The sequence below is a fragment of the Culex quinquefasciatus genome, chromosome 2 (assembly GCF_015732765.1).
Source record: "Culex quinquefasciatus strain JHB chromosome 2, VPISU_Cqui_1.0_pri_paternal, whole genome shotgun sequence".
NCBI lineage: Eukaryota > Metazoa > Arthropoda > Insecta > Diptera > Culicidae > Culex > Culex quinquefasciatus.
The window spans coordinates 197,273,469-197,294,780 of record NC_051862.1 but is presented as its reverse complement, the minus strand read 5'-3'; the positions used below and the strand labels follow the sequence as shown (position 1 = coordinate 197,294,780).

Here is a 21,312-nt window from a genome sequence, read left to right as displayed (position 1 = left end):
AGTATTTTTGGTCGAAAAATGTCAATAAAAAAGATGAAATCAATGTATATTTTGAACAAATATTGTTGAAACTTGTTCAATAGAGACTCTTACAACACAAAATAGCAATTTTATAAAAATAGTTGTTTATAAACTAATGTTTTGATAAGTTTTACTTTAAAAAACTAAATTTAATCCAATTTTTAATATAAATTAACTAAACAAACTTATCAGAAGTTCAAAGTTGTCACAAACTGGCTAAACGTACTAGTATTTGACACTGAAACAACATTTCATAAATGAATTCACTTAAATCGATCAGATTTTGTACTTTTACTAGGGGTACGGACAATTATTTGACATCTTTTTTTTACTTTTTTCAGTAAACAATTTTTGTATTTTTCAAGAAAAAGTTTTTTGCAAATCCAATGACAGTGTCTTAAAGAGGACATTCTGCCGCATCGATTGATGTATAAAACATGGCACTTTAGTCGAATTTTATGTACTTTTATATCACAAACATTTCCCGTACGGGGGGGTACGGACAAATATTTGACTCACTGTATTTGTCCGTGATGGCTTAGTAGTTGCGGGTTTTAATCGCTTAACCCTTTCCCGCCCAGAGCAAAATCGAGATTTTTTCCGGTTTTCTCTGCCATTTCTTACTAACTTGACCGAATTGAATTTGAGGCAGTAAACATTAGAGTGTAACAAAAATGACTTTTTGGCGGGCATTCAGGGGTTTGTTCCGGTGGGCATACTGAGCCTAAATCCCAAATATGAGCTTGATTGGACGTAACAGGAGCTGGCGCTCCGCCCTTCAATTTTAAATGGGATTTAACCCGTAAAAAAAGATTTTTTCAAAAATGACACTTTTTGAGGCATGTTGGCCACCAATGCGTTTACCAAAAACATCACTAGCGTATAGGCCAGATCCTTGCGCATCTTTTGGTATATATAACATTGAAGTTTGGAGCATCCTGGAGCTCGGTACAGACCTTCAAAGTTTGGCATTTTTTCGAAAAATCGGCCCCGGCAAAAAAGATATGCGTCGCACCTCGCGACGCCCGAGACGCCATTTGATTTTGCTGGGACCGATTTTTCTAAAATATGCCAAACTTTGAAGGTCTGTACCGAGCTCCAGGATGCTCCAAACTTCAATGTTATATATACCAAAAGATGCGCAAGGATCTGGCCTATACGCCAGTGATGTTTTTGGTAAACGCATTGGTGGCCAAAATGCCTCAAAAAGTGTCATTTTTGAAAAAATCTTTTTTTACGGGTTAAATCCCATTTAAAATTGAAGGGCGGAGCGCCAGCTCCTGTTACGTCCAATCAAGCTCATATTTGGGATTTAGGCTCAGTATGCCCACCGGAACAAACCCCTGAATGCCCGCCAAAAAGTCATTTTTGTTACATCCTAGTAAACATTCTAGCTAACACCACAGACAAACAGACGTGACTCTCCATACAAATTATTATTGAAATCCATCGTCCTTCATCAAACCGCCAAATCACGGCGACGCCAGCGCTGCCTGTTGAGCTGATGCCGAAGCGCAGCCCAAACATACCAATACAAACCCATTACTGTTATGTGTCATGTCAGAGTATACGTGAGACAATCAAGCCTTAACGATTGTAAACATTAACAGCTGATCGAAATAATTTTGTTGTTGCTGATCGTCAGAACTTGATGAAAAAATAGAAATTAACACCGACAACCAAAAATGATGGTGGGTCGGTTCCGTTCCAATGGCAGAACCTCATGAGCCAATCATGCGGCAGCACCAGCAACGACGCACCACAACCGCAACGACAGAGTTAAAACTACTGGTCCTTCCCGTTGCTTATTCTGTAGAACATTCCTTCTCCAACGAATCCTCTGACCATTACACCTGACACCAAGATATAAGAAGAGGTCACGAAAACTTCAGTAGTGGTCGCCGAAATAGAAAAAAGTCAATTCAAATCTACCGGAATTGGTCCCCACGATGGGCATTTGGAAACATCCGCGGAAAACGTGTCCACGGTGCAGTTAAGTTGCGTCAAACAACAAAGGTAAAAAGTGGTGAAATCTTACATCGAAACAGAACAACTGTGGATGAAGATTGAGTGGCGCTCACGATCGACGCAACATCGCCAAAAGGCCAAAAGGACGACCAGCAGCAGCAATCCACAGAATAAGCAGGTTGCTCCGAAGGACATGTCTCCACCACAGAATCCGGCTTCCTCCGCGGCTTCATCGGCAGGCCTACCGGGATAATTTTCGGGCAAGAGGTATGTCCTCGCTAGTCAGTCGCTCATTTGACCCTGGCTGAGACTGCCCCAATCTTGTCCCGCAAAGGCAGGATTGTGGATCATCGTTAGAATTCCTTAATTCCATCATATTTTTGTGTTTTTCATTTGCTGCCACGTGCTCACGCTCAACTTAACAATACAAAAACACATCACACACACTGAGGAAAGACAGGCGAGCTGTAACGACAGCAGCGCCATCAGCGTCAGGTGAGTGGATGCCGAAGCTAAATTGCATTTGAAATAACCGTTTTGGCTCGGTTATTGAAGGACGATGGTTCCGCACTCGAGTGTCCCGTCTGTTTGTCTGTGCTAACACTGTGCAACAAAAATTAGTGCAACACTTTCAAAACTGTTTGAGAAATTTAAATTTGAAGTGAAAAATTATTGGTGCTCTGGGCGTAAGTGAGTTAAAATGTATTAGAAAAATAAAAATTACGAAATTATTTTTTTCTGAAATTGTCTTTTTTAAGTTTATTTAAAAAACTGCATTTTTTTCCGTGTTCCTAATTTTTCTGAATAGCCCAGCGAGAATTTTGGCTCGAACCTCAAGTTGATTTAGGCTCAAACTCGAGCCAAATCGACTCGTGGCTCTAGCCAAAATACTCGGTTCGAGCCCTCATCAATACCTGCAGGGTGGCCACTTAGGTCGGGAAATCGGGAGAGTCGGAAAAAAGTCTAGAATCCGCCAAAATCCGCTAAAAATCGGGAAAAGAATTTCTAATTTTCTGTCGGCAAAAGTTTGATATTTTTTTCCTATCTTTAACATTATTTTTGGATATTTTGTTTAATTTTCATTCAATTCTAGAGTTTTTTTTCTTTCAAAACGTCGTGCCATAGAAGCCATTTTGCATCATTAGTTTGGCCATATAATTTTTCGTACAAATTTGGCAGCTGTCCATACAAAAACGATGTATGAAAATTTCAAAAATTTTAAACCAAGACTAACATTTTAAAAGGGCGTAATATTGAATATTTAGCTCTTTTGAAATGTTAGTCATGATTTAAAAAAATTGAAAATATTGATTTCGAAAAGATCGGAAAATTTCACGAATGTTTCATAATTTAATATTGTAAATCGGACCATTAGTTGTTGAGATATCGACGTTAGAAAATGGTGGGTCGTTTGGGTGATACTTGGAAAACATCAATTTACATGTTTTTAAACCTTTGCATGGCAATATTTCAGCAACAAAGTTCAAAATCGCAAAACATAGAGAACTTTCTCAGCTTTTCAAAAAAAATTTTTTTTAAGGGTGGGCAAACATGTGCATTAATTTAAAATAATGAAAAACTGCGACTGTTTTTAAAAAAGTTACTTAAAAATGGCTTTAAATTGAAAACGGTGCACTTTATCAAAATTTCACTAAAGTACTTTTTGATAGCAAATTTGATTTTACATCGAAAAATGAAGTTGAAAAATTTGTGCGACCAATATTTCGATTTTTTTTAAATCTGTATTGATTAAAAGATCAAGGTCAAAGATTTTTTGCACATTTCTGAAAAGTTGGCATCAAAAAAAAAAAAAAATAATAATAAGAATAGTGTTTTTTGAAAATCAAGTTTTAGTGACAAAAAGTTAAATAAAAAATCACCACATTTTTTTTACCGTGTATCATTTTTTCAGTGTGTAGTCCGTATCCATACCTATAACTTTTCCCAAGACACCAAATGGATCAAAAAATTCCTTCAAAAGATACAGAATTTGGAATTTTCATTTATCGTTTTTGTATGGACAGCTGCCAAATTAGTATGGAAAATTATATGGACAAACTAATGATGCAAAATGGCTTCTTTGGGCATACCGACGGCACCAAAAGTTTCAGTAGGATTAAAAAATACAAAAAAAAAAAACGAATGACCGAAATCTGAGAGAACTGCTCAGATTTAAAACATACAAATATACTGACAAATAAACAATTCGACATGGATTTTCAGAATTAAATATCAAACACAAAACTTTAAAAAGAAGACTTGATAAACAAAATTGCTGAACTCTTAAATATTTCGGATTTTTTTAAAAGAATAAGCAGTTTTCATGCGTTTCTTGTAAAACTAATTCAAGATACAATTTAAAATGTTGTTATCAACAATCATTTTTGTATGGACAGCTGCCAAAATTCTGTGAAACCTGGCATGGGCGAACTAATCACACAAAATAGCCTTTTTGGTCACAAAGTACTCTATGAAGAAAAATCAAACAACTCGACTTTGACTAGCCACAGGACGCTATGCGTTTTTTATCCCACCAACTCTACAACAATAGCTTCCACCCCGAGGACGACGACGTCAAGCTGCCAAATCCCGACAGTGATCGGAGCTCCCGCTCGTATACCAAATTTAATTGTTATTTAAATTACACTTCAATTAAACGCTTGACTGAGATAAAAATATTTTCCGTTTCGCCTTCGTCCTCCAGCACTGAGCAAGCAATACATTCACACACCCATACAGACTGATCCTTTCGTCCTGCACTCTTTGGTTTTATTTGAATCACCATGCCAATCCAACTCCGACTCCTAGAAGGGAAAAGGGAGAGAGCACAATAAATAGAGCACTGCGGCAGCATCAGTACAATCCGGATGCGGATGGATTAATTTCATCACCAAACCACGGGGGGTCGGCAAATTTGAGCTCACAGGACTTAATCCGGATGGTTGGGCTCGATTGACTACATATTTGGAGATTCTTCAATACGATGGTACGAGTTCGGTTTGTTCTAAAATTACAGGTTTATTACTCCATCACAAATATTGATTACATTCGAGTTTCTATTTACAACAAATGGTGCTCTACGGTCTCATTACAATACGCATTTTAAAAGGTGTCTTAAAAATCTACGGTGAATGTACACATGCAGCAGACTATTAGGTACTAAAATGGTATTCTCCATCCGGCGAACGCACCCCGTCGGCTCATCTGTCCTCGACGTTACATCCTATCAGGTTTTCTATGCTAAATCCTTTGGTATTGCCGTACTTTCGCTTTCGACTGCCAAACTCGTACCCGTCCAGCTTAGTCTCGCCGTAGGATCCGTCGACCACGTTCAAGTCCTCTTCGTTGACGACCCGTTTCAGATTGTCGTACTTTCCGGCGATCGCTTCCGGCAGAAAGTGGATACTGTCCTCGTAGCTACTGTTGTAAAACTGTTTCTGCGATTCCGGCGGATGGTCCTGAGATGCGCTGCTAGCCTTGTCTGAATTATCATCGTCCTCACAGCCGTAGTCATCGATTTCGGTGGAAGGTTTCCCGGACTCACCATCTTTCTCGATCGGAGACTGATGACCATTCACTCCTCCATAACTTCGATCCGGTCCGTATCCTTTTCCAACAGATTTAAAATCATCATCACTTTCAACATCTATTCTATCGTCGTTTGACAAATCCAGCTCGTACGCACTGCCATTATCTCCCCCAGTTCCGACGGCCGACGGACTTCGGTTCACCGACGACGGATAACCACCGTCCACATTCGGAATAGGAACATTGCTGTTGGTATTTTTCGTAAAATATCCACCCATGCTATCTCTACTAATTGAACTATTGTTGTTATTGTTATTGCACTGTAAGTTGTCCTCGTAGGTTCCACTCGGTCCACCACTCCCACCCTCACCACCACCACTCCCATACCCATGGAAGAATTTGTTCATCGCGTTCGAAATCTTCAAACTGTCCACATTCCGCTGCAAAAACTCACTGTTCTCCATCACTGCCACGTTCAGATCTTCCATCTTGCCCCCAAACAGGTTCAGCTTACTGTCCAGGATAAAATCGTTCCTCGACGACGGAATTCCCAACCCGTCCCCGAACCCCCCAATCCCCCCGTGGTGTCCGGGAAACTGCATCGGAATCACCGGCACCGGCTTCCGGATCCAAAACGGTGCGAACGGGTTGAACACCGCCGGGAAGCCCATTCCCGCCGGGATGGTGGTCCGTTTGTAGCGCTTGCGACGCCGCAGGAAGCTCCCGTTGTCGAACATGTCCTCCGCCAGTGGGTCCAGCGTCCAGAAGTTGCCCTTGCCGGGGTTGCCTGGTTCGCGAGGTATTTTGATGAAGCAGTCGTTCAGGCTCAGGTTGTGCCGGATCGAGTTCTGCCAGGCGGGGAATTTCTCCTTGTAGTACGGAAATCTGAAAGGGGCGAGATATGCGTAAGATGAATTAATATTGCAACTGTTTAAAGTTTGGGTAAGACAATATGATTATTTATGATTTGATTTTATTTGATTTATTCATTAAAAAACTAGCTTAAATAATCTCTTGTTAAAATTTATATTAGGGGGATAGGGGGTAATATGCGCCCCTTAAGGGAATTTTATGTAATACGCGTGGTCAGGGCAAAATGCACCGCTGTGATGCTCCTTAGTAAAAGCAGCGGTGTCATCTAGTGGTGACTAGTGAAAACTGCTTTTGCCCCAATGTTGTGGCGCATGATTGTTTATGAATCATAAATATTGTAAGAAATTTGCATTTTCAAACAATTTTGATGTTTTCTAGACTTTTTAAGTATGGATGACGAAGAATAATAGTTGTTTTAGAATATCTAACAAAATTCTTCCACAGAATTGATGTTATGGTTGAGAAATCATAGTTTTCCCTTAGGGGGTGCCTATTCCCCCCTCTCCCCCTTAAAATATTTGTTCAAGGTTTTTGGAATCATCTATCCATAGAATAATGAAGATGATGACAAAAACTATGTAAATTATCACTTGCAATATCAATAAATATGTTTTACCTATAGTATCGAAAAATCCTACCCGAAAGTTCAATGAAAATTTTATTGAAGCACAACATTTTAAAGTTTTGCAAATAACTTAAGCTGTTTTTATACAACGATGCTCAAATTTTTCCAGCATGATTTTGCAATTTAAAGCTTCCAATTTCTTTGATTTTTTTTCCCGGAAAATTCTGTTCCAATACCGAGAAAAGCAGGGGGTGCATATTACCCCCTCCCCCCTATATAAGCTCCAGTGGTCACCAAACTGCTGTCCACCAAAGTCTTCTGTGCGGCCCGCAGGTTGGTTTTGGAATAAGTATGGAATCCAGCCCATTTAGGAGACCTTATTCAGAAAAAAATATTAAAATACTAAATTAAAATATTAAAATTTATCAAAAAAGGAAACTTACACACCTATTCGGTTAATTGAAAAATCGGTAAAGTTCAGATCGGTAAACCATCTGTCAAAATGAACAAAATTTTATCGAATTTCGGTTGTACGATGAACAAAAACTTCACTACCGAATTTCGGTAAGTTTTTACCGAATTCCGTCATTTTCAGTTAACCGAACTGTTCAACAGTTGAAAGTTCGGTTAACTTTACTGAATTCGGTAAAAAAAATCTAAGAGTGTGGTGTGGTTCCCCTTGTAGGGCATACCTATAGGGACTCTCACGCCAAATTTCAGCTCATTTGGTTGAAAACTGGCTCGTCTCAAGCGAGTTCAAGTTTACATGGGATTTACTATGGGAAATTTTGAATTTTCGTTAATTCGCTCCTACAGGCTTAGGGAAAACATGTAGAAACTTCTAGGACGGCCAGAAATAAGCGGAATCGTCTGGAGAACAACTTTCCCTAAGAGACCAGGTCGATTCGGTCAACCCCCATCGAGCTCAACGGCAATACTTCCGGGGTTTTCGGAACCAACGGTTTTCCCCAGAAAAGCATCAAATTTTCCTTAGCATGCTATGAATGTTTGATGAACACCGCGACGCCACATGTCAAACAGCTACCACGTGATTGTAAAATTTGCACCATAACAGTTTTTTTTATTTGGAGGTTCAGAATACAGCTAAATAGTATCAGGATCACCATAAATGATAATTCTATAAACACTTGCATGGCAATATCTCAGCAACTAAGCGTCGTATCATCAAAGTTCAAAAAATCAAAATATAGGGAATTTTCTCAGCTTTTCAAAAATATTTTTTACAAAAGTGGGCAAACATGTGCGCTAATTAAAAAAATGAAAAACTGCGACTATTTTCAAAAAAGTTACCTAAAATGGTTTTAACTTGAAAACGGTGCACTTTATCCAAATTTCACTACATTACTTTTTGATTGCAAATTTGATTTTACATCGAAAAATGAAGTTGAAAATTTTTTGCGACCAATTATTCGATTTTTTGAAAAAAATCAGTATTGATTAATAAATTCATAACTCGGTCAAAGATTTTTTGCACAACCTGGAAATTTATGAAAAGTTGGCATTTGATGTCCTCTAAACATATCAAAAAATGAAAAAATAAAATAAAAATAGAGTTTTTTTTGCAAATCAAGTTTTAGTGACAAAAAGTTAAATGAAAAATCACCATATTTCTTTTACCGTGTATCTTTTTTTTTCTTCAGTGTAGTCCATATCCATACCTACAACTTTGCCGAAGACACCAAATCGATTAAAAAATTCCTTCAAAAGATACAGATTATTGAATTTTCAAACATCATTTTTGTATGGACAGCTGCCAAATTTGTATGAAAAATTATATGGACAAACTAATGATGCAAAATGGCTTCTTTGGGAATACCGAAGCCACCAAAAAAGTTTCAGTCGGATTAAAAAAATACAAAAAAAAAACGAATGACCGAAATCTGAGAGAACTGCTCTGTTATTAAAAAGTTTCCAATAAATATAATGAAAAAAAAAACTTAAAAATTACAATTCGCTCTTTTATGCATTGGAACGCTGAGAAAATTTCTCATATGACGCTTTTGAAAGTAGTGATGACGATTTTTCTTCTGAAGGTTGCCCAGAAAACACGCCGTGGCGTATGATGGACGTTTAGTTTTTCAACAAGTTTGATTTTTTAAAATAGTAATTTTTGGAAAGAATTAAAACATCAATTGAAAATGCTTCCAAGAATCAATTTTGGATGTACTCTCGAATCAAAATTCAATGAGGTGGCAATTTCACCAAATTCGAAATCCAGAGCAATTTCCATAATAGAAACATGCTTAAAAATGTTTATTTTTTATCCATTTCTAAACTTTACAAAACAAATGTGCAAAAATATTCGATTCACATTGAAAATCAGGTCCTTTTCCAAGGATACTACATGTCATATGTGAAGAAGAAGATGATTATCAGAATGAAACACGTTTAAAAATTGTGCAAAAAGTTTCCAAAGTGCTACAACATCTATTGCCCAAATTCAAAGTTCAGTCGCAATTCATCTCTTAATTTCAATATTGTTTTACACTTACACCAACTACAGTAAAGTTGTAGCCCATTGTCGGCCACCTCCTCTCACACGCGACACCTGTGCTGAGCAATAATTACCTGTTCATAATAAACTCGCATATCCCGCTGAGCGTGAGCTTCTTCTGCGGCGACTGCAGGATCGCCATCGTGATGAGTGCAATGTACGAGTACGGCGGTTTCACCAGCGCTTGCGACGCCGAGCGTGACGAAGACGACGACGACTTGGAACTTCCGGCACTTCCGGCGGTGCCAGCATTGTTTGTCGTTCCTTCATCGTCTTGATGGTTTTGGTGCTGCTGCGGATGCTGTGAGTTGTTGGATTCTGTGTTGTTGTTGTTTGTGCTAGGGGTGCTACTATTGCTGCTTCCGTTGTGCGGCGGGGGTTGCTGAGGTTGTTGGGGGTAGTGATGGGGCTGGTGGTGGTACAGGTCATGTGGGTTGTGCTGCATCGTCCCGAGCACTGGCCGCAGATCCAGCGGAGAGGACGACGAAAGTGGCGATGCAGAAGAGTGCATGATGTGCTGGGTTGGGGAACACTTTCAGTTTTATTTGTCACTTGAAATCCTTAATGAGATATCGATTTTTTTTGCTGCCCTGCTGCTGCTTTTCCAGCTTCGTTCATGAACCCCTTTGAACTGGGTTAAGTGAGTCTTCAGTTGACACTTGCACGCGGGTCCATTTTTGCACCGGGAGCTAAACCGACTCTCGAGAGTTCCGACGAACGTACTGAACTGAACTACACGGGCGCGTATCCTTGGATTAGCAGGAATGCCCTGGTTGGGTTCACCACGTTCTCACAACGAGACTTCTCCAGCGAGAGATAGAGAGCGCCCGACGTCACACGATGGCGTCCGGGAGAAAAATGAAAATGTTATTTTAACTTTGCGGAAAATTGTGAAAATTCAGCCTCAGAGTGCTCACGTATGCATGGATAATGGCGCGCGCGCTCCCGTCTGGTGTATGCAAAAACTCGTAACTAAATGTTTTCCGTCCGGAGATTGTCACTCGCGTTCTCACTCTGGCCACCTCGACTACATCGAGAAATCACCACCGCCGCCGAGGTGCTGGGGTGGGACGTCCTTATGTATCCTTTTGCAATGTTGTAATAATTTCGCTCTTTCCGCCAGGACTCAACAACCCTCCCATAGCCCAATTCTGCTGTACTGTACTGTAACCCTCCAGCACACCAGCAGCCCCGTTCGTCACCAATACCAAGACCAACCCTGTCCTCGTCGCGTCGTCGCCACCCTCCTCGAGCTTCCGGAAAATCTCGGCACTCTGGCCTGAACCCTGGAAGCTGGCTTCGAAAAACTTGTGAAAACTGTGTTCCTTGCTAAGTAAAACATTTATTTTAGGCAAAACCACGCCAGCGCGCGCCAACTGCGCCTCGTGTGCCAGAGTGGGACCACCCCAGCCTACTCCGGACAGAGACGGCGAATAATTGGGTGTGTCTATAATTCATGCTGCCGCTCATCGCCAACTGGGGTCGAGTGAGTGAGATGACACGACAGGAGACGTCCTTTTACATAGGGCGCACCACTACCAACTCAAATTGGCGCACATTTCAGGATAAAGGACGTCGAGGGGACCAATACTGGCGCAACATTGGCCATCAGCAGCGGCGGCAGTAGCAGGATCGGTCCTCCGGTGTGACTTGTACACATTTCCGCCATGGTTGTTGCAGTGAAAGGAAAATTGTGTTTTTTATCTTGCGAAAATCTTCAAGGATGATTCCGACGGAAGTGTGTGGATGTGGAGCTTTGAGGGAAAGGACCGGTGAAAACTTAATTTTAGCTTTGTCTGTGTGTTTTCGTAAAGGTGTACCGTAATGTCAGGGTTGAGGTCGGCAGGATGTTTTTCGACATTTTTTTGCTGAGGATTTCTGTGCTGTGTGTTTGGCCTTTTTAGGAATCTGGAGTTTTTTTTTTCTTCCTTAAAAGTCGAGATGGAATTATACAATATTGTTCAATGTTTTCTAGTTGTAAAAAGAGTAACAGCATGTATTTCCATCGAGCGCCTATTGTTTGCATATCCGCACTTTGACGTTCAATTACAGTTTCTGAAAGGTGTTTTCGACTGAAATCTAGTAATAATTAGCTTAGACGGCAAGCTTAGAGTAAGCAACTTTTCATGAATAGTTTGGCAGAAAAAGTTGTACAACAGTGAAAATTAACTATTGGATTTTTTTAATGTTTTAATCTAGTCATATAATATTTTTCCTGTTTACACATTTATGAAAAAATCAAACTTGTCAAACTTTCTTGTTATGATTTAAAATATCAAAGTTGGTGAAAAAATTGTATACGGCAGTTCGTATAATTTTTTCCACCAAAATACCGTTTCTCGGTAACTGTTGGTCCAATTTGGTTAATACATAATTAAATCAATAAGGCATATACAGAAATTTTTAAAAGCTTTCGTCACCCCCGTCCCCTTTTAAAATTGGCCCTAAAATTCACAAAAAGCAAAAAAAAAAAATCGAAAACTTCCAAATTTTATGGAAATTTAAATGCTGCAATCAATTTAAAATGCATTCCCCTGTGTTGAAAATCAGTTTTAGTATGTTTGGGTTTATTAAAAAAAATTCGAGGGTTGGAGATAGACGAGTTCTGCCAAGATGAATCGATAGAGCGTCGAAAATCAATGCAGTGTGATTTTTTGGCGATTTTTCCGATTAATATTCATGCTGTATCGTCTTATTTACGAAGATGAAAATGACTTTTCAGCCATAAAGTAAAACTTATACCTTTCTTTAGTAAGAAAGGCAAACAACTTTTGATTTTTGAAAATATTTGGTGTACAGTGCCGCAAAATGTTTTTTTTTCGCTAATTTTTTTTTGATTTCTTAAATTTTTTGAAAACGTATGACTGCAAAGCATCTGAACTAGTGTAAAATACCTTTTAAAACACTTTTTTTCAGTTTTTTATTCCAATTTTTATATTATCGTATTCCCTTCCCCTAACCTCGACACCGTCCTGAGCCGAGAGACAAAAATTATGTAAAATATTTGCATTGGCCTAATTAAATTTTTTTTTAAAAAAATGTTTTAAGTCACAATTGCTGAAAGATTTAAAATTAAAATCGAACCAATAGTTTGAGAGACATTGTCAGTTGAATAATATTAGTGAACAGCAGTAAGTCCTCAATAATTGCTTATATAATTTTGAAAAAAAAGTTTATTATTTATTATTTAGTTATTATTTTTCCACATTTATGCATGTATGCATAATTTTCAGGGTGATCAGCTAGGGTGGCCAGAATATCTGACCTTTTTTAAAACCTCGCTTCTCAGGCTGAATAGTGTTCATTCAACCAAAAAAGTGTCCACGTGGTTTGTTGGTGGTCCCTATCCTGCTCACGTCAGATGATGTTTACATTTGGAAAGAGTGGCATAGACTCTTTGTTTACACTTCGGCATTGGCCCCTTTACATTGTGTTGCTTGAAATATTATTTTATTACATTAGTTAAGGGGTTTTTTTTAAATTGAATTGATTTTTTTGGCATTTTTTAGAAATGGGAGGGTTTTATGGCGCGGTGGTTAGCGGCTTCGGCTGCCGATCCCTAAGTTGCTATGGGGTGGGGGTTCGATTCCCGCCTTATCCTCCTGGCCTTCTTTCGGATGGAGAAGTAAAACGTTGGTCCATTAAAAGAGGTTTTGGGTGACTCACCACACATAACCTTCGGACGCCTAGAAACGAGCAGAAACTTGCAACAGAGACCACAAAAGACCCGGGGGTCGTTAATGTGGATTGCTTTGCTTTTTTTTAGAAATGTTACAAAATTGTTCAGGAGTTAAAACAATATTTTTAAGCAAATATGTTTGAGACTCCCGACTTTTTGAAAAAAAAAAATCTGAAATTCCCGACTTATTCCTATTTTTCGAATATTTTGGTGAATTCTCGACTTTTTCGATTTCCCGACTTGAGTGGCCACTTTGGATTTCGCACCCACTTGCTTTTTTTTCTGCCCAGAAAAATATAAATAAATCGAACAGTAGTTGCTTTTTGAATAAAAAGTTTACATTTTTAGAGTGTACATTTTTGTTTATGAATAGTCCTTATACCTACAACTTTTCTCAATACACAAATTCTATCAAAAAGTACTTCTCATGAACCAAAAATTAAAAAATCGCGAAGAAATGTTGAATACCTGCAGAATAAAAAAAATATCGTAAAATATCACATTTTAAACGCATGTAATTTGCAATGAAGAATGTATTAGATACATAGTTAATGTAATTTGCGAATGAAAGCTGTTTTTTTTCTCTTTAATTTCATCCAACGAGTAAATTAATAGGTATTAAAAAAATGTAGTTAGATCGATTATCCTTTCAGAATAAAAGAAATGTATTTGGCAAATACCTCGTTGCAAAAAAAAAACCTGCATGCAGCGAAGGTTCAATTGATAATTTATCAATGATATAAATTTCACACATTCTTCTAGCTGTTTGTATCTTTTTAATGTAATAAGTCATGAAATGTTTTTAATGCTGAGCGTCCAATTCGCGATAACATGTTTTCGCTTGATATTGAACGCAACAAATGAGATTGAAAAGAATTTTACATCTATCATTGAAATCATTGAATAAAACATTTATTTTTGTTTTAAATCAGTTGATTTTCAGCTCCCTCCGTGTACGCACGAGAGCATGCAGCTAGTGCTCAGTGCTCCATCGTTTTTTCGATTTTTTTCGCCGTAATTGATTGTGGTTACCCGCGAGTTTGCTTCTCCAGCATGCCAAAGGCCGGCCGTGGCCGTGGCAGTTCGAGTGCGGCCTCGAAAAACCCGCGAAGTTCGTCTACCGGCCGTGTGCAAAAAGGTAAACAAACCAACGCCGTGTCGACCGCCATCGCGCAGGGGAGCGTGAACGCAGAAGGCATCGACAAAAAGTTACTACATCCCGGATATGTCCCAAGATCACCAGTGCGAACCCGTTCCGGTACTTCCGGTGCCACAACCAGTGGCACATCAACATCCGCCAACATCCCCATCAGGAACGAGTTCCAGATGCTGAGCGACGACGAAGAAAATAACAACTCTGACGGTAGCAGCACTACCGACGACGACGACGACGATGATGGTCATGCACGGAAAAAAGTGCCGACGTCAAAAAAGAACAACTCTCCAGCGGAACGTAGACCACCTCCAATTTTTGTTTTGGACACGTTAGCGGACGATGTTGACGAGTTGCTGGAAGGCCTCGGATATTGTCTGAAAATCGGTAAGTCGGCAGTGCAAGTGATCACACTGACCAAAAAGAATTTCGACCTGGTGTATGAAGAATTGAAGCGTAGCAACTTCAACTTCTACACATTCAACCCCGAGAAGCCCCATGTTAAGGTCGTCTTGCAGGCAGACATGCATCCGCTCTAACTCCTCTTTTAGAAGTACTTGTTTGGCATTTCACGTAGAAGATACCCAGCATGTTGTGCCAGTGATTAGAATACGCTAATTACGCTTGTCTGTTAGGCTCCCGAATACCCTGAGAGATTATTTTGAAACCCAACTGAGATATAGGTTAAGAACTCTTAATTGCACTCAAAGAGCTTTTAAGAAGTTCTTCTTGAGAGCTTAAGAGAACATTTACATGAAAATATAGCTAAAATCGGGTTTTCCAATGAACCAATGTTGTCTACACATTATTCAAGCCAAAAACAAGAGATTTTTACCTAGCAACAAGCATAACATTGCTTTAAACGAAAATGCCATCTAGAACAAGCTGAGTGCTGTTTAAAAGAGCTCATAGTGCCGATGCATGTCTGCTTGCAGGGTTATCAAGACCCTCCGATCTCCGACCTGAAGGGTCACCTTTCGGACGCCGGAATATTAAAGTGCTCTCGCGCAAGACAACGGTAACAGGTACACACACACTGTACCTGTTGTACTTCGACCGCGGCACCGTCAAGATCCAAGACCTGCGGCGGACTAAAACGTTGGACGGTTTTTGGGTAAACTGGCGGTTTCACACCAAGAACCCGACGGACGTAGCGCAATGCCACCGTTGCCAGAAATTCGGCCACGGCTCGCGGAACTGCAACCTCCGGCCCCGCTGCGTGAAGTGCGGTGAGTCACACCTCTCGGAGGCGTGCGCACTGCCACGAAAGGCGGACTTGGGGGACAAGGCAGAACAAACCAAGCCGCGCGTAAAGTGCGCGAACTGTGACGGCAACCATACCGGCAATTACCGCGGATGCGTCGCGCGCAAGGCCTACCTCGAGGAGCAGGAAAAGAGGAAGAAGAAAGCGTCCCACCCTCCTCAGCAAAGTAAGAGCGCAGCCGTTCCTGCAGCTGGACAGCGTACGGTTCCAGCGGAAAACTCAGCGTTCCCTCCTGGTTGGGGGCGTTCGTTCGCCAGCGTGGTCGCTACCGGTAGCGGCAGTACGGCCCAGCAAGAAGTCACCGGGGAAGATCTCTTCACCCTGCCGGAGTTCTTTGCTCTCGCGGGGGAGATGATGACGCGGTTTCGGAGCTGCCGGAACAAGGCAGAACAATTCCTGGCCCTTGGGGAACTGATGATCAAACACATCTACAAAGGATAAGTTACCTGTGATCTAGATATAAGCTTTCTCTTCCTCTATCCCCTTTCCTTTGCAATTGGGTACTAAAGTCCTATGTCAATTTTTATGTACAACAGTAAAAAACACGATTAAAAACCATTTCTGATCACTTTTTTTCATTTTAATGCAAAATTTTTTTTTGACAAGACAACATTTTTTCGATGGATCAACTATGGTCCCCTTGGAACGACTGTCAAGTAGGAGCTTTTCTGTCAAGAAGGACCGCGAGGTTAATTTTTCAAAATTGATTTAAAAATCCATTTTAGACTCTTTGTGCTCGTACAAAGGGTCATTGTACTCAGAAAAATAAGCTTTATCGCTGTAAACAATAATATCAGCAATCTAAGCTTCATTTTAGGACCCAATTTCTGTAAGTTTTTTTTATAGTTTTTTCTTACTCTTGCTAGTGCCTTAGTTAAAGAAATAATTGTTCCTAAATGGATTATGATGCAACACACAGCTGTAAGGAACTCCAAAACTCTGTTATGCACTTCAAAATAACTCATTGTATCTTGATTATTCACCAATAAAACCGAATTGAATTGAAAATTGAATCAGTTGATTTCTTTAGGTGTTTCAGAATCAACAGAAATCAACATAAAAACATGTATAAAATTTTATACCAAAAATTCAATAAAAAACCTTGTCATAGAATTTGAGAAAAGTCCGTAAAATATTAAATATCAAAAAAGAGTTCCTATAACGAAATAAAATATTTTGCACCATTGGTTCGTCCATACAATTCTCTATACAATTTTAGAAAATTCATGGTCACACAGTTTTAATCACATCGAAAATTAAAAAATCTCAGAAAATCGTTCGATTTCGTAAAAAGTAGTCACCTCACCTGGTTAGTTTTTTTTTTCAATTTTTTCAAATTAATTCTTAAATTCATCCCGTTCAGTTCATCAACATTCATTGGCCCTGCGGGGCTGAGATTACATGTTTATCTGTTTACTCTCCAGATGTGATTGCTCAAGTTTGATTTACTTTTCGCACAATACACCCATCCAGCTGTGGAAACCCCTTTGATTATTTTATTGTAACATCAATCTGCAACATATTTTCAAGTTTTGTCTCCTCGAACTGTCACTCATCCCTTCGACTGAATACAATATTTGTAGCAAACCCCGGTGCTGTTTGTTTTCCCGAGTTGTTTGGCGTATATTTACCTTTCAATATAGATTACGACGATGATGATACTCATCTGTACACGAGACGGTTATGACCCAAGCTTGTAACTTATTCGTTGATGAGCCATATTTCCTTTGTCATCCCTCGAATGGCTGGGGCAGAACGCAGGCAAAACACATCACGAAAAACTCATTTTGTTCATATATTTACGAACCGGATCAGCTCCTGCGAGAGTAAATAGCCCCCGGGGACCGGAGATTATGTGACAACAACAAATTCATAGGCCCTGCTCGGTACTCGGAGTGGAACTCACAGTACAGGACAGGACAGGCCGGGCCAGCTGCAGCTGAGGGATCACACCGGCACATGATGGGCGGGAGCAGGAGTGGGAGCGGAAAATATACATGTCCTTGCTAGCAGAAGGATAAACTTTTACTTGCGCCACTTTGTTGTCACTGGGAAGCGGATGGGGAACGGTGCTTGAACATGTTGAAATTTAGTCGAAAAAATATGATTTTTTTTGTGGATTCTGGTTTTTGTTCAATTTATTTAAGGTCATGAGGTAAAACTAAATAATATTAAAAAAAAAACAAATAAGTTTATGCAAAATGTAATAATTAATTTCGCTAGAAAATCGTTTGGAAATTTAGATTTTAGTGAAAATTTCTCGTTCAATGCATAATTTTAAATAACTATAAATCGCAACTAATAAATAAAAAAAGATCATAATTAGTATTTGTTTATTTTGTGCCTTCTATTTCATTAGGGCACATAACTTTTGTAAACAAGAGGTAATTCCCTCTCACAACTGATGTAAACTGTCATTTGAGTGAAAGGGATACACTCTTGTTTACAAAAGTTATGTGCCGTTTTTATAGTTAAGTTTTATTTGCATGAAACTTTATACCAGGATCAACATTTCAACAGGGCGCATAAGCATTTTGACAGCTACTACTATTTTTTTATATTTCGAGGCAACAAGTAACTATTTTACAGATCCCGAAGTGTTGAAAGTAGCTGGGGAGGCCAACTATTGATTTGCATTTCAAGTTTTGTGAATAAGTTACATAAGGCATGAGAATTAGCAAAATAGTTCAATCTGTCAAAATGCTTATCATCAGGACTATTTTTTCATTTTTTAACATGTACCGTAAACTGGGGTCAATCACACATGGAGCGAATTGGGACAGCAATTTGAACCATGTTGGAGCACAATATTTTGATTTTTCTGGTTGGTTTCGGTTAGAACAGACTCAGGTCAACAAAATGTGTACATCCATTTCCAAATTTAAAAGCTTCAAGTGCTCTAAAAACTGATGTCCCTATTCAGACTGTAGTCCCGATTCACCCCAGATTACGGTACACAAAATGTGCCATGATGTGTTGTTTTTGGCCCAGTGTTTAACTAGTGTTTTGTTATGTAGGTACCGAAAATACACACAAAAGAATAAAAAAATGTAAACAGTTTTAGATGTAAACCACAGAAGTTTTTTTTAAAAAGGTCCCATAAACAAGATTTTAATTTTTTGCTTGTTGGGTGTTTTTAAATCCACATTGTGTCAGGGGTATTCAAAAACACCTTCTATAAAAATTACTCTCGAACTTTATTCTACATCGAAAAGCACTTTTGTAAAGTTGTTTCGTTTTTGAGTTTTTTTAGGTTGAATTATTCAACAATTATTTTTTTCTGCATTTTAGAAATAGTGTCCATATTTGATAAAAATATTTATATTCGAGACGCTGAAAAAGTTAAAGCACATTGTAGGCTTTTTTGGACATTGTTAATCTGACCATTGGTTGCTGGCTGATATATGGCTTTGCAATGCATGGAAATTATACTTAGAAAATTACATTTTTTCTAATTCCAATTGACCCTTAATTTCCAATCGATGATTGATCAGATTTCCAATGTTAAAAATTAAAACTTGTGTGAAATTTTCTAAACTTTCCGCAAAAAATATTAAAATATTTTTGAAATCAAGACTTACATCTCAAAACGGGCAAAATAATATGATTTCGCTTTATAAATAATAAAACAAAAAAAAAATGCTCAAAACGATAGATAGAAACACCGCTCGCACTCTTTCCAACAAACACTGACAAACTTGAGCAAGCACTCGAAATCAGCTTTTTCCAATAGGTTTATCTTGTATTCTGTGAAAATCGGTTGTAAAGGGGGATGAACCCGGAGCAGCCTTTGTCTTGGGCTGAATGGCCTCTTCGATTCCATGAAAAACAGGACTTTTCCCTTTATTTTTGTTTGATTACTGGATCAAACACAATCACGCACTAAACGGTATCGAGCACCTAATCCACTTCCAAGTGTCCCCAAGCGCGTCCGCTACTACCTTTTGACTCTTGATTGAGCTGCGTTCGTATTTGGGAGGCGTGGGAATCTCCGAATATCAAGCTTTTAATCAAGCTACATAATTTATCCGAATTTGGCTCCGTTTCTGTGCTCCAACAAAGACAGTTGAGATGTCCCATGAATCAGTAAAGCATGTTCGTCTTTTCCTATCCTCGACACGATAATCTCAGTGCGCGCTGTTGAACAATGAAGATGTGTCCTTTCGGCAAATGGCATCGATGGTATTTCTTCTTATTGCTTTATTACAAAAGGCCAGCGGGAGTCGCTTCACGGTAATGGATAGCTCTTCAGCGGAAATTATCATTCCAACGCCCAAGGCTCCAAAAAAGTTGGAACGGTAACTTCAACTCAATGGATCTCGGGCATAACTTAACCAATCAAGATGATTCTTCTTTCCAGTGATTTGTTAGAATGTTTAGATGATTCTAGAACTTTGCAGAACTTAATTTGATCAAATCTGTAATTTTTGCGATTAAAAACATCGTTCCAACTTTTTTTTTCGCGTACAAAAAAAAATTCGCCAAAAATTCCGCGGAGGCAGTCGTTTTGAAAAAAGGTGGAACGATGTTTTCGGTCGCAGAAATTACAGATTTGATCAAATTAAGTTCTGCAAAGTTCTAGGATCATCTAGACATTCTTACAAATTACTAGAAACAAGAATCGTCCCGATTGGTTGAGTTATGCCCGAGAACCAGCGAGTTGAAGTTACCGTTCCAACTTTTTTGGGAGGCTTGGGCGTCCGTGTAAGTTGGACATGCGTTGGGCGTTCCAGTGTTATTAGTTTCCCTGGATTGCGAGGGCATTCTTGCGAATTGTTGAGCTGGGAGTCTGACAGACGAGCACGTGTTTGACATTGGTTGGTAGAAATCTCAGCAGTCTTGCTGTTCCAATGACAGTTGCCAAAAATGTCTGAACCAGTGCAGATTTTCCAGTCGGAAAAGCTCAAATTATCAGTTTCAAAATTTGGTCAGCTTCCGTCGGAATCGCCGGAATGTCTACACGTCCAGAGGTTCACCTGGGAAACGTCGAACCGGCTCACGTTCGAAGTGATCACGCTGGATGCGGCCATCGTTGGTCTGCGCGTTCCCGATCGCGACTTTGAAGCCGAAGAGGTGATCCTCGCCAGTGGTAGCTTGAAGGAGTACCTGCACTACGATGGCCAGAAGCTGACTTCGGCGATTCAATCGGTTCCGCTGAAGCGACGCAGCGCTTGGTCCCAACGCCTTTGGTCACCGTACGTCAACGGGTCAGATCTGATAATGACCAACGTGGTCGTGGAAGAGTGCCGCAATCTGATGTTCCGGGTCAAGTTCAGCGTTGCGCACAACAACGTGATCCGGATCAACTACGAGGTCGTGAGTGATCGTGCGCTGCAGCTGGACACGGGTCACCGGATGGTTCTGAACTTGGGCGGAAAGATGGCAGCCCACTTTGGCACGTACGATCACGTGGTGCAGATCAGTGGGGATCGGTTCTACCGGGTTAAGAAGGGTCATTTAAGGGACAACGTGGAGAAAGATGTTGCGGAGGATTTGGCTGATCTGAGGGTTGCACAGCACGTTGGGATGGCGATCTACAAATCGGAGCAGGATGGATTCAATGGAGTCTACAAGCTGTTGGGATCGGATCAGGATCAGGAGTTCAACCTGCGACTGATTCAGGCGAGACGTGGACGGGTGATGGAGGTGTACTCAAACTTCCGGTGGTTACACTTCTCGACGTTGGATGAGCTGCCGAATCCGATGGGGTTGATTGCACCGTTTTACGCAAGCTTGGGAGTTAAGC

At 39.8% G+C, this 21,312-nt stretch overlaps 1 protein-coding gene across 2 annotated transcripts; it reads right to left on the bottom strand.

Annotated features, from left to right (window-relative positions):
* Positions 1-4,987: 4,987 nt before the first annotated feature.
* Positions 4,988-10,782, bottom strand: LOC6036465 (forkhead box protein D3). 2 transcript variants are annotated; one of them, XM_038256782.1, is made up of 3 exons: positions 10,388-10,782; positions 9,545-10,271; positions 4,988-6,402 (listed from the first exon to the last, which is right to left on the bottom strand). In XM_038256782.1, exons 2-3 carry the CDS (start codon positions 9,979-9,981, stop codon positions 5,190-5,192), a joined length of 1,650 nt encoding a protein of 549 aa, XP_038112710.1. In that variant the 5' UTR covers positions 9,982-10,271; positions 10,388-10,782; the 3' UTR covers positions 4,988-5,189. The 2 variants fall into 2 exon arrangements, with proteins under 2 accessions (XP_038112710.1, XP_038112709.1); XM_038256781.1 differs by having other exon boundaries at positions 9,545-10,782.
* Positions 10,783-21,312: the final 10,530 nt, after the last annotated feature.

What these genes read in the sequence shown, in the direction of transcription:
- LOC6036465 (XM_038256781.1), bottom strand. Translation starts at nt 9,981, where the DNA reads ATGCACTCTTCTGCATCGCCACTTTCGTCGTCCTCTCCGCTGGATCTG. An exon ending in TGCGAGTTTATTATGAACAG is followed by an intron (nt 6,403 to 9,544) that starts GTAATTATTGCT and finishes CGCCCCTTTCAG; the next exon opens with ATTTCCGTACTACAAGGAGA.